The 14,258-nt window shown below is 38.1% G+C and overlaps 1 protein-coding gene across 1 annotated transcript; it reads left to right on the forward strand.

Annotated features, from left to right (window-relative positions):
• Positions 1-1,790: 1,790 nt before the first annotated feature.
• LOC100544958 (tyrosine-protein kinase TXK) lies at positions 1,791-14,243 on the forward strand. Its single transcript, XM_010710181.3, has 13 exons — positions 1,791-1,876; positions 2,133-2,235; positions 3,718-3,923; positions 4,981-5,046; positions 5,977-6,031; positions 6,809-6,888; positions 7,306-7,433; positions 8,134-8,208; positions 9,177-9,348; positions 10,145-10,361; positions 10,928-10,992; positions 13,068-13,186; positions 13,612-14,243. The coding sequence occupies exons 1-13, from the start codon at positions 1,797-1,799 to the stop codon at positions 13,803-13,805; spliced, it is 1,560 nt and encodes a 519-aa protein (XP_010708483.1). The 5' UTR covers positions 1,791-1,796; the 3' UTR covers positions 13,806-14,243.
• Positions 14,244-14,258: the final 15 nt, after the last annotated feature.

Here is a 14,258-nt window from a genome sequence, read left to right on the forward strand (position 1 = left end):
AGAAATAGACAAGTTTTCTTTTTGCACCTCACTTAAATAGTTTATAGACAGCAATTAAACTCCTAGGGTTTTTTTGTTTTTGTTTTTGTTTTTTTTTTCAGGAGCAGAAAAGCAATATAAATAAAACAGAAATATTTCCCAGCTGACTTTTTAAAAAGGATTGTTCATTCCAAACTTGATCACACTGAAAACACTAACAAACTCAGTTCTACTGCCCAACAATGCTAGAGACTGTGTTCAAAGTTAAGCTGCTGTAGTTTTAAGCAGTTGAGAGCTTAATACACCTAAATTGTGCAGCAAATAAATTACATTACCTTCAAGTTTTTGGCCTGGTTTCTTCAAAGAAAATTGTCACTGTCATCTGGTTTGGGTATTTTGCATAGCTGTTAGTGGAAACTTTTATCAAACAGTTCATTATGTCTTCTGATTAGTGTAGGTCGGCCACCTTCTCACACAGCAGGTTCTTTACAGGATGCTGCTCTAAGCCTAAGGGAAATGCCCTACGACTTTCATGACAAATACTCTAATCAAAACACATATAAAATAGGTCTCTTCCACATCTGACTGAGAACTATTTTTGTTCTTACCTTTCTGACATCTGTTATTTTCTCCTTTTTCTTTTATTACAACGAGATTTACTGACTCATATTCCTTTATAAAAAAAATAATTGTTTTTTTGTCACACTGGTTACTAAATGTTTTGAGTGGTAGGATACATGCTGTCAGCACACTTTGCTGAACTATTGATAAAATACATTGGCAAATAGTCTCACAGGTTGACAGAAAGAACAACCTTTTTATTCAAAGACAGGTCATTAGGATCAACAAGAAAAACTCTATGAGGGAGAAACAAATGAAGACACGGTGTGTGCAAGGATACATCATGTAAATGATCGTAGAATCATCTAGGTTGGACAAGACTGTAAAGATCACCAAGTCCAACTGTAAACAAGATAAAAGATCAAAATACCAAGACCTTAGGAACCCTATTTCAAATAATATTCTGAGACCTGTTCTTGTGATGACCTCCATATCAGAGCCTGTGTGGAACTGGAACAGTGCAGATGTCAACCTTTTACTTAAAGATTTCAAGTCTTCGTAATGACTTCTAACCCATTTTAAATCAGCTGGAATTATAGTGTATTATCCTTGCTCCTCATACAAGATATACCGTACTAACATTTCCCTAAATTTACAATGTAAGTGATGGTGTTTCTGTTGTATTTGTTTCAGAATTATCAATCACCTAGTATGTAAGTGTAAAGCACGTATTTTGTTAGCATATTAAACCTGGGTTAATGAATATATTATGTGAATGGCTGGAACAGAGTCAGGGAAACCAGAATTGATTTAAATAATAAAATATTCTGTATGTCCTTTGAGTAAGTCTCAGAATAAGAAAATCTAATGCAAATGCTGGTCTGTATTTGGCTCAGGTGATGTAGAAATTCTGTGATTGCTGAAGAGGATTGGTTCTTTATCTTGTGTCTGTAATGATATTCCCATCTCATTCTGTGCACAGGGCAGCATGGTCACTTAGATCAGTACATATCTCACTGATGTCTTTTTTTTTTTTTTTTTTTTTTCCTTGATTTAATGAGCAGCTTCATAATTAAAAGAGATTTTAGTGCTGTTAGTGGATAGATATAGCTGGGTTGGGAGGAAAGCTCAGCTCTCTTTGGTGGATGCAAATTCCACCTTAATGTTTTGCTAGATAATTCACAGCAAGAAAGAGTTAATAATAGAGCTAAGTAGTCATTCATTATGTAAATTTTGTAAACAAACAATCACTGCATATGCAGAAAATGTTCTTGTTTACAGATCACACCATCCAGTCTGTTTTCTGCTGCTGCTGCTGCTGTGCGGTACAAAAACGGTAAGTGAAATCTTTCAGATTTTCAGCCATTGAGACAGTCAAAATGTCTATAGGTAAAGTCCATCTATTTTAAAAACTGCTATAAAATTTTAGAAGTCCATCTATCTTCGGTAGAAATACTAATTGTACAGAAGTTTGAAGAAGCTCTACCCTGCACATCCCTAATATGAATTAAGGCATACATTTCCATAAATATTTTAATGTGGATGTTTACAAAGGTGTAATTGCAAAAACACTTCTTATTTTTCAAAATTAGAGCAATGAGAACAAAGATAAATGTGGACTCTGACACTGACCTGGAGACCCAGTACTCAGCCTCTCAATCAGAAGATTCACATGCACCTACTTGGAAGTGTAAAGTAAGTAACATTTTGGCAGATGAAAAAATTGAGATGATGTGACATCCAGTGGCTCACTGGTGAAACAAGCAGAGGAGTAACTGGCGCTTGAGCACATAGGTTGCTTTGTTGCATAAATATTTAAAAAATTAGAGTATCCAAAGATTCATACTGATGGAAATACAGGGTTGTGGGTTCCCAAGTTTGCTGTCGTGGATGAGGGTACTTCATTCTCTAACTTTTGGGTTTGGCTGATGGATGTGGGAAAAGTGGGTCTACCCTTTAGGAAGGTGCAATTTCATCATCACAGAATTGCAGGGGTTGGAAGAGTCCTCAAGAGATCACTGAGCCCAGCCCCTGTACTAAAGCAGGTGCCCTATAATATGTCACATAGGTGGGCATCCAGATGGGTCTTGAGTATCTCTGTAGAAAGAGACTCCGCAGTCTCTCTGGGCAACCTACTCCAGTACTCTGTCACCCTTACTGTAAAGAAGTTTTTCCTCATACTTGCATGGAACTTCCTATGTTCAAGTTGTAAGCCATTACTACTTGTCCTATCACTACACACCACCAAGAAGAGCCTGGTCTCATCCATTTGCCTTCCATCTCCTTCCATCTTCCTTTCCCTAGGCTGAACAGACTTATGTTACTCAGCCATTCCTCATTCTAGAGATGCTCCAGGCCCTTTATCATCTTTGTGGCCTTCTGCTGGACTTCTTCCAGGAGATCCCTGCCTTTTTTTAACTGGGGAGCCCAGAACTGGACACAGTAGTTTAAATGTGGCCTCATCAGGGGAGAGTAGAGGGGGAGGACCTCCCTTGATCAGCTGGTCACACTCGGTTTAATGCACTCCAGGATACCATTGGCCTTCTTGACCACCAGGGCTCACTGCTGGCTTGTGGTCAACTTACTGTTCACCAGGACACCCAGGTCCTTCTCTCAGAGCTCCTCTCCAGCGGTTCACCTCCTAACCTGTACTGATGCACACATCCACCTTGCTCAGCTTCACATGAAAAGTCCTCAGTTTTGCTAGATCTAAATTGAATTGAGTTGTCAGAGCATAACTGAAGGCGAAACTAAAGCCTAACCTGATGCATAAGAAAAAGGTTATGTTCCTGCTCAATTGCTAAGAATATTTGTAGTGCTTTCCGTGTTAATTGATCAGATAAATTGTTTTCAACACTGTTCTCTAATTTACACCAAGATGTCCCGGCAATTGTACTATGTAGCAGTCACCCAAAGAACGGGGGGAAGATTAGGTAGATGGTAGTCTTTTATTTACTTTACTTTCCATTTTAACTTTGGTTTTGATACCAAACTATTCTACTGTGAGTCATACTGTTTAACAAATAACAGTTCTACAAGACAATTGTGCTGTATGGCAGGAATTTATGACCGTGATTAGTACCTGTTAGTTATTGAGGTGCTATAGAAGTAGGGGAATTATACAAGAAATAGATGAGAGAAAAGACTAACTGTGGAAGATACTTTCTTTTTCACTAGGGTAAGAAGAAATTGCATATAAAGAACAAGCCTTTACCTCCTCTACCTGCTGAGGCTTTTGAAGACTACACAAAGAAACTCAAAGTTATTGCCCTATATGACTTTTTCGCTAGAGGACCCTCTGATTTAACACTCAAGCAGTCGGAAGAATACATTATCCTTGAACAGTATGATCCTCACTGGTGGAAGGCTAGAGACCAGTATGGGTAAGAGACCGGGCGCCTAATTTTAAACCCTCTTCCTACAGAGAGAGATAAAAAGAACAGCCCTTTGTAGGATCATCCTACAACCCTGTAAACATGTAGAATGAGGTATATGTAATTTTGATGGAGGTTTGAAGGTATAGAGGAGGTACGTACGAGGGACGCGGGTTAATTGAGAAGAGTTTGGACAGTATCTGGCACTCCAGAAATGGGGTGGCATCTCCTCTCTGCTGAGAATACAGGGTTAAGTCATAGGCTTAGTAACTTCCAAAATAACATAAGTACATCTAAGGACTATGTGAACAACTGGGCTTTGAGCCATGTGAAAATCCAGCTTTATATGCTTCATGTGCTCTACCACGTATTGTGTATGTGTAAAGTCTTCATAAAGACCATAGAGACTCCTAAGATATTTAAGTTAAACAAAACCCCTGATCAAAGGTTCTTGGACATTTTAGAGAACTGGATAACTTCTTCTAGGATCCTTGCTGCATTTATATATTTTTTCATGATATTCCTCTTTCTCCACAGTTTCTTCAGTGTGTCCTGTAATCTGATATGAAGAGTGATTACATGTTATGTAATATACATGTTCACATCCCTCCTTTAAATACTTTTAAACACTTTTTTTCTCACGTCAGATTTGCTGTTAGAGTCCACTTTGTTATTATTTTGTATATGTGCAACCACACACTTTCTATTTCTTCATATTGAAGATCTGTTACAAGGATAGAAATAAAGCTAATGATTTCTGATTTAGAAGAAATGTTACTTTTTTTTTAATCTTTGTTTTGATTTTACTTGAAAATTTTCCTTAACGTGCTGTTCTTGGCACTCTACTAAGTAGCATCATTTCAGTAGCTGTTCACAGTCTGGGGCAGAAACACTTTGCCTCAGGTGAAAGGAGTTATACTCTTATTTGATTCTCATGTTGGGATTCAGAATCTAAAGACGTAACCAATAGTATATATAACTTCTGTCATTCAGTAAAAGAAAATATGTATCTTAATCCTATTAATATTTTACATCTTACTATTGTATTATCCTTAATATGTTTCAGGAATGAAGGTCTAATTCCTAGCAATTATGTTACTGAGAACACAAAAAGTAATTTAGAAACATATGAGTAAGTACTCTTCAAGACGGTGACTCTACTTTCTTTTCTAAAAATTGAGTGGTAAGTTTTTGTGCTTGATCTTTCAGCTTTTACCAGAAGACTGACCATGAACAGGTGTTTTCTTTATTGAAGCCTCTTTTTTTGTTGTTGCTGTTACAAAATATCACCCTTAGAATGAGTTAAATGTTTTTATCATGGTCTATCTGTTTGGACTGTATATATGATGATGACAGCAAGCTGAGCTGTGCAGCTGATACAGCAGAAGGGAGGGATGCCATCCAGAGGGACCTTGATAAACTCAAAAGATGGGCCCATGTGAACCTAATGAGGTTCAACAAAACAAGGTGCAAGGTTTTGCAAACTTGGAGAAGAACTCCTTGAGAGTAGCCCTGCTTAGAAGAATTTAGGGATTGTGATTGATGAAATCAATCATAATAATCATATAATTATGATAAATAATAATGACAGAATCTAGATATGTCCATTTCTGTAGGCTCACTACATAGTATCTCTTTATTCTGATCTCTTCCCTTTGTGAACATCTAGTTGATTATCTAGAATCTATTTTCAATTTCTTCAGCCTGGTTTCCTGGATAGAAAAGTAAAATACATTGTCACTCCAGGGAAGAGGGGGCTGAAACAGCTTCACTGTAAAATTCATCAAAATTTAGCATAATTTTTTCCTGTTTTTTTCCTTTTATTTCACCTCACGTTTAACTGTAGTGAATCACATTCAATAGGGAAAGTATTTGTCATATTTACTGTGGTCTAATGAAGTAATTCCAAATTAAGAGATGCTTGATATGCAACAGTGGTTAGTTCTATTCAGGTGTTAACATTGGAGATAGAGCAACTATTAAGACTAACCCTTGTTTCTGTGAAGCAGAACAAACGTTAATTTGTACTGGCTGAAGTTGATGTGTCATCTCCTTGCTGCAGGTGGTATTGCAAGAACATCAACAGAAGCCAGGCAGAACTACTTTTGCGACAGAAGGTAACTCAGCCTATACGTTGAGTTAATAATATCTACAAAGGATTATCAGTAGAGGCATCATGAGAGTTTCAACAGCCAAATCCAATTCTGTTTGACATACAGTAAGAGAAGGTGTTTTAAAATAAAAGGATGGCTTTCTGGGGTACAGTGTAGTGCAGAATGTCCGGACATCCCAAAATTTTACATTGTAACCCCAGTAAATTCTATTAAGATTTTCCATATAGAGTAACATCAGTTAAATGGAGCTTACTGTGCTTGTCTTTGGTATGAAACACTGAAGACTGAAATCCTTGCAGGAAGTTAGTGAGATGGCAGAGCTTAACAAAACCCCTTATCCTTCCTTACATACAGATCAAACAATTCATGCTGTGTTCTACCCTCTATCTCTGATGGGCATTTAGGTGTTGTCTAGCTTGTGTAAATTCATTAGGCTCAAGGGCTAACACAGGGCTAGGGCAAGATAGAGCAGAGAAGAACACCAGAGATGAAATTGTTTTACGGCAATTATCTAGTGATTTGTATAATCTGAACTTTTAATAAATGAAAGAATTCTCACTATTTCACACTGAAGAGTGTAATTCACCCAAAATATTTAACTCTGGCACTTGATATTCTCCTTTGGTTAATTTTGCTCTGCTTCGTTATCAGTTCCTGTTCACTGCTGCTTTATCACCCTCCCAAGTAGTCATAGATATACCACTGAAATCAGTAATCATCTGCAAGTGCTATTTCAAGAGACTTTTATTCAAGAAAGTAAATATCTGCATTTCTTTTCAGTCCAAAGAAGGCTCATTTGTTGTTAGAGATTCAAGCCAACAGGGAATCCTTACGCTGTCTGTGTATTCACGATCTAAAGGGTGAGTTGCTCTGAATGGTTGTGATTTGATTGAAAATGTGAAGGAAGAGTTTCTCTAAAACTCCTTGGGATGAGTGGCAGGCTGGATATATGGTGCACGGGAGCAATGAGGCACCAGCACTATTTGTGCAGCACTGCAGTCAGTGAATTGCAGCCCATATACTGAAATGGTGGTGCTGGGCATTTGGGAGTCAGGGTGCCGATATCCTAAGATAAGATCAATTGCATTCACAGAAACCCTGAAATACTCTACTCTAAGGACTGCTCATCTCAGCAATGCGGCACAAACAATAAAGCCTTACAATCTCATTTTGCCTGTTTTTACAGCAAGTGCTGTGGCTGCCATGCCAGTAAAATATAGTTAGATTTGTAGTATCAAATATTTTTACTGACGATCATAATCTTTTGTTGATTTCAGAAGTCATGGTGGAGACATTCGACATTATCAAATTAAGAAAAACCACTTGAAACAGTATTATGTAGCAGAAAAATATCTATTCTCCTCTATTCCTGAGCTCATTCAATATCATCAACACAATGCTGCAGGTAATGGATGTAAGCTGATAAAGTTTTTCTACTGATGCCCTGAAGCTCATCAAGATTTTGAGAAATTGGATGTCACTCTTGAACTAATCCTTTCCTTCCAAAAAGATGCAGAATTTTTTCTATTGGTAATAAATTCAAGATACTTTGATCCTTTCTGCTGAAGTTGTAGCTGCAATGTGCATGTATCATATGGAAAATGATAATACCAAACTCATATACATGAATGAAACTAGAAGCCTTATGTTCTTACCCACTCTGTATTCTATTGATTCATATTTGACTGAATGTGACTTGCACAAAATTTGATCATAGTTCTTTCACTGCCTTCAATTCAGTGACTTGCATGCATGCAATCAGAGAAAAACAGGAGCTGTGCTATGCACCAGCAGGCAGCTTTTGCAGATTTTGACACACACACGACAAACAAAAGGCAGAACTGGGAGGCACAAGGACTCTCTAACACTGACTTGCAGCCTACCAGAATTAGCCACCCCTAGTTTTTGGCTCATGGCAGCCTTTTTTAATTTCTAGCATTCAAAATGCCATTCATTCTTGGTTCTGCCTATCATTTAAATATGGATTAAAATGTTTTTACCATGAGTGAATAGAGACAAAAATATTTTTTGTGAACAAGTATGATGTAGCATACTTAAATATGGAGCAATTTGTCAACAGAATATTGGTGCTTTGTTTCCTGCAGGTCTTATCACCCGTCTCCGACATCCAGTCAGATCAATCAGATGTTCTTCACCAGCAACAGCAGGATTTAGTTATGGTAAATTCTTTATCTTGTTTTGGTGGAAACCTAGGTATCTGTCTGGGAAAGAGTTGAGATTGCATTCATGCAGCTAATAATTATGTCCGTTAAATTTCCCAGTCATAAGAAATACGTAACCAGCTTCATAATCACCAGACTCAGACACCTCAGGTGTCAAATCCAAATGAAAGGCCTGATCAATTCCTTTAGTTTAGTGAATGTTGTGCTTCTTTCGCTACCACTAATGCCTTTCTGGACTTCCATAAGCAGACCAGAAACTCACATATACATTTAACAGATTTGCAAAAGGTCTTTTAATTAAATGCCTATGAAGATAAAATTAATATTGTTGATAGAGAAGATTTTCTTTTGTCAACTATGGAAGTTTTAGAAATAAGAATCATCTCTTACACAGTGTTAGAAAACAAGCAGTAAGTGCTGGTGCTGTGCATACAAATCAGGAAGTTAATATTAACTGATAGATGTGTATGTATGAATATACACATATATATTTGTATGTATGTATACATATACGTGTATATATATGTATATGAATTTCCAAAATTTTTACTGTGCATTTTTACTGTGCGTCAGTATCAAGGCTTAATATTTCTGGAGGGCAGAACTATTTTGGTAGTTTCAATAGAGGGCAGTCAGTGACTATTTTTATGGCTATATTAGCCCTCTGGAACTGCTTTAAAGTTAAAAACATAGATGAGAGTGCCAAAAAAAAATAAATCTCAGAGGTAATCAAAGCCACTTTCTTGCCTTATCTTCAAGCCTCGGGCTTTCCTACATTAAACAATTTAAACAGCATTCTACAAGCTGTAAAGTACCACTTGTGTAAACACATACATGTGTGGAAAATTCCAGATAATTAAAATCCATGCTATAGCTGATGAACAGTTGTGATACTTAGCTGCATACATTAGCTGCAGATATGCATGTCTCCTAGACTACTGTAATGTACAGGATTGTTTTTATAGAGGAGTGGGAATTGAACCCCTCGGAACTGACGTTTATGAAAGAGCTTGGGCGTGGGCAATTTGGAATTGTTCATCTGGGTAAATGGAAAGCAACCATCAAGGTTGCCATCAAAAAAATCAATGAAGGTGCGATGTCTGAAGACGATTTCATGGAGGAGGCCAAATTGATGATGTAAGTACAAAAGTTATTCTAGCTCACAGATGACACTGAGATGACCAAGAAACAAATATAACCTAAGTCCATTTAAAACAAACAAAGCTATTGTGATGGGAATAGTGGATGTGAAGGACCAAAAAGCTAGTGTAATGGTTGCTAAACCGCTCACCAGGGCCTTTCTTTAGAATGTGTGCTGCTTTGCACTTGGAGCCTAGCGGCAGTAGATGTGCTGACAGTTACCCCTACAACCATTCTTTTGTCTGTAATTCAGTGTCTCTAGGAGCATGGGCAGAACTAATTAAACCTAATTAAAGCTTTTCAGAAGCTATATTGCCATTCCTGCTAATTTTGAAAATTAGGGAATTATCCAGACCAGGTATTGGCACAATCCATAGAAAGAGGTAAAAAAGAGGTGAAGAACCCTTGCAGCCTCTCATGTCCCCTGCCTGAAAGCCAGATAAAATAAGACCTTTCTGCTTCATATTTCCAAATCAAGGTTTATATTCACTCAATTTGTATAACTGATGGACTATCACAATTTTGCAAAATGAACCTTTTTGAGGAAATTGGTTGCAGAAATGCGTTAGTAGAGGACAACTCCAGGGCTAGTTGAATTAAATAATGTTTATAAAACACTGAAGGTGTTTCTCAAAATTATCATGATAGTTGAAAGGTCTAGCTACCTTTTGAGTTGGACTTGATGATCTTTATGAGTCCCTTCCAACTTGGGATATTCTTTGATTTTATGATTCTACCTACCAGAGACAAATGATCTACTAACTGAAATGCAGTTTTAAACAATGTTAAACAGGAAACTATCCCACCCAAAGCTGGTCCAGCTGTATGGGGTGTGCACACGTCAGAAGCCTCTCTACGTGGTGACTGAATTCCTGGAGAATGGTTGCCTGCTCAACTACCTGCGACAGTGGCGGGGGAAGCTCAGCAGAGACATGCTGCTGGGAATGTGCCTGGATGTGTGTGAAGGGATGGAGTATTTGGAGAGAAATAACTTTATTCACCGCGACTTAGTAAGTACAATGGGTTTTCTGAGGTTCTCAGTGAATACTGATGATATAGAACATGCCATTGAAATTTAGGGCTGCTTATGTCCCCTGCAAGACTTTCACAAAGCCTTTCTGTATTCACATTTCTTCTGCTCCCTGCTGCCTTACCTTGGTGCTGGGATATATAGGTGGCTTGTCTGCCCTGCCCTTCAGACACAGAGAATTAAGAGGTCACAGAAACACTTTTTTAATAATTCATATTGAGTGCCCTGATGTTAACGTTCAGGAAAAATACCTGCTTGAATAACTAGACCGCATCTGAGAAGTTCTTTTATTGTGCAAGGATACTTGAAATTATTGCAACTCATGATACAAGCATTCAGGTATATGCTATGTGCATGAAATCACACAGCAGTGACAGGTGTTCACCAACACTGAGCCTGAATTTTACTTTTTTTTCATCTTTTTGAGCAAGACACACACCTCTTTTCAGGATATAAAATGCATGAGCTGAAAGTAAATTATTTATTATATTCTTCTTAAAAATGCTTTTGCCCAGATTTCAGTTATGTTTTTCTCATTTCTCCTAGGCTGCAAGGAACTGTTTAGTAAATGCTGAACACACTGTTAAAGTATCTGACTTCGGCATGGCAAGGTAGGAGGTACAAGCTCAGTGAGTGCCCTATTTTGTGTCAGATGGAACAAGGCCCATTATTACCCTCACTGCTTGCTTGCTGGTGTGGGAAATTCCACTGTACACAGCGTCTACAATTTTGATCAAATCAATAACATTGCAGTTCAGCTGTCGTACTGTGGACAGAGTGTCATATTGTCCTCTTGCTGAGTGCAAGACAGGTGAATAAAATATCTGGTGAATGTCAGCAGTAGTTTGTGGACATAGAAATGCCCAGTGTGCCCTGGGCTGCCAGAAGCTCTCTCTTCTTCCTGGAGAAGAGAAGGCTGCAGGGTGACCTCATTGCAGCCTTCCAGTATTTAAAAAGAGGATTATAAACAGAAGGGGAATCAACTTTTTACAAGGATAGATAGTGATAGGACAAGTGGGAATGGTTTTAAGCTTAAGGAGGGAAGGTTTGTATTAGGTGTCAGGGGGAAGTTCTTCACAGAGGGAACGGTGAGGTGCTGGAATGGGCTGCCCAGAGAGGCTGTAGATACCCCATCCCTGGAGGTGTTCAAGACCAGGTTGGATGGGGCCCTGGGCAGCCTGGTCTAGTATCAGATCTGAAGGTTGGTGGCCCTACATGTGGTAGCGGGTTTGTAACGTGATGATCCTTGGGGTCCCTTCCAACCCAAGCCATTATATGATTAGATGGTTCTAAGCTCAGTAAAGTGGGTGCTCCAAATTTCCGGAGCCCAGGGAGAGCAGAAAGCCACTTGGAACAGAGGCAGGTGTTGGCGCTGACCTTTGGAGCTCAGCAGCAGGGTATGTGAGGAAGGAAGATGTGGGCAGGAAGTGTGACGTGTGCTTCTTAGCAGGGAAGTGGTTTTTCTGCTTAGTGAGGGGACAAACCACACATGAAGAGAGAGTGCAAGCACAGGCCAGAGAAACAAAGCTCTGTCCACTGTGGAGAGGTGATGCGAACACTCCCTAATTAGTCAGAGCTCAGAACAGACTAGTTTAGTACAGTTATTTTGTATGTTCTTTATCCAATAACCTCTCATCTTTCTGTGCCTGCCCCAGAAATAAGAAAGGGACACAAAGAGGCAATTTCTCATGGCCTCAAGTTGTGCCAGGGACACAGCAGCACTGGAATAGGCTCCCCAGGGAGGTGGTTGAGTCACCCTCCATGGATGTGTTTAAAAAATATTTGGATGTAGTGCTCAGGGACATGATTTAGCAGAAGGTTGTTAGATAGGGTAGTATGGTTAGGTTGAGATTGGACATGATGATCTTGAAAGTCTTTTCCAACCTGAACAATTCTATGATTCTCTTAATGCAACATTCTTTGAAAGGTGCTTTAAAAGATACCAATCCATTATGCCTTCAATTGTAAGAGTTGTGCAGTGCATACCTATTGTCTTCTCATGACAATTTACAGAGCTTGTTTGGATATTGGGCTCAGCCTTTTAAAATATTACTGTATAAATGCCCCTGTTGGGCACATAAATTTGTGGAATCATAGAATCATTAAGATTAGGGAAGACACTAAGACCATTTAGTTCAACTATCAACTCATCACTGTATTGCCTACTAAACCATGTCCCTTAGCGCTCCATCTACACATTTCTTGAACTCCTCCAGATGGTGACTACACCACCTCCCTGGGCAGCTTGTTATCATACCTCATCACCCTTTTGGAGAGAATTTTTTTCCTAATATCCAAACGGAACCTCCCCGGGCACAAATTAAGACCATTCCTTCTCTTCTTAAAAAGTAACAATAATATGTATTGCTGCTGTTTTTCCAGCCTGCGGCATAGGGACCTTTCCCATGGATGATAACAACAGCCATTCTGTGGGCGCACAGACAGCACTAAATCTTTTTATTATGACATACCTCTCACAAGCCATCAAATTACTCATTTAAATTGAAATTTCTTTAACTGCATATATTCTAGTGTGCATTCTATATTAAATTAATGATATAATTTCTTTTCTTACAAACTGACACAGTATTTTCATGGAATTGTAAACCACCTGTGCAAAATGCTGCCAGAACTGCTTTTACTTTAACTCTCACTAAAATACATGGTATTTGCTGATATTCTTTAGATACGTCATTGATGATGAATATGTCAGCTCTTCAGGTGCCAAGTTTCCAATCAAGTGGTCATCTCCTGAAGTCTTTCATTTCAAAAAGTACAGCAGTAAATCTGACATCTGGTCATTTGGTGAGTAGGTTAGGTTAATGTGTAACAAGCTGTTTCCCCAAAACTACTGATAAGATTGAGGAAAGAGCAACTTTTTCTGATGTTTCCTATCTTAATCTTTAGTCTATCTCGTTTTTCAAATCTTGTCTGTATAGGAAGAGTGGGTGGTTTTTTTAATACTCTTTTAATCTAAAAAAATTGGTTTTCAACAGACATATGTTCTTGAAGTGTCTCCATTAACCAAATGCTTATTAATCTCATTTTCATGAGCCATCACTTTTGCTAACTTCAATATGAGCATAATTACATCAGTTCAATTTTTTTTTTTTTTCATTCACCTCAGGTTGCCCATCTTTTTCATTCATTATTAAATACATAGAAAAGAATGGGACTTCTAGTATTATTAGACAACTTGTTTTGTTCTACATATTTTGATTCATTTCTAGGTGTACTGATGTGGGAAGTTTTCACAGAAGGCAAAATGCCTTTTGAAAGTAAATCAAATTATGAAGTTGTCCATGAGATTTCTGCAGGTAACCGACTTTATCGGCCGCATTTGGCATCACACACTGTGTACAAAGTCATGTACAGCTGCTGGCATGAGGTTTGTTGGTCTTTCTTTGTTGTGGTATTACTTTAACTTCACTTGCAATGTGAATCTGAAGGCTATCCTCAAAAACTGGAGCAATAAACCTCTACTTTGTGGAATCCTCAGTAATTTTCGCTATGCTTTTTCACAAACTCACATCTAGTTTAAAAGCCTCTGTTCCTTTTGACTGTTGCATTCAATAAATACCAAGCACATAATCTGCACAGTAGGTCTACACCATCCCTGGTTTTGAGTATATCCCCTGTGTTTCCTCCTGTAGTGTGCAGAGGAATTTTGCATAAAAATGCTTTCTTCTGAAAGTACTTTTTCATTCTGATGATTTCTGGCACATTGATGTGCAGAACAAGATAAACTTGACCTTTTTAACCTGTGTCAACAAAATAAAATAATAATATGAGTAATAATTTTAAGCAGTTGCTTTGATGTACTTGTAACCATCTTCTATTAATTTAAATTTCTCCTCTGCTTTTTTTTTTTTTTTTC

Source organism: Meleagris gallopavo, chromosome 4 (assembly GCF_000146605.3).
Source record: "Meleagris gallopavo isolate NT-WF06-2002-E0010 breed Aviagen turkey brand Nicholas breeding stock chromosome 4, Turkey_5.1, whole genome shotgun sequence".
Taxonomy (NCBI): Eukaryota; Metazoa; Chordata; class Aves; order Galliformes; family Phasianidae; genus Meleagris; species Meleagris gallopavo.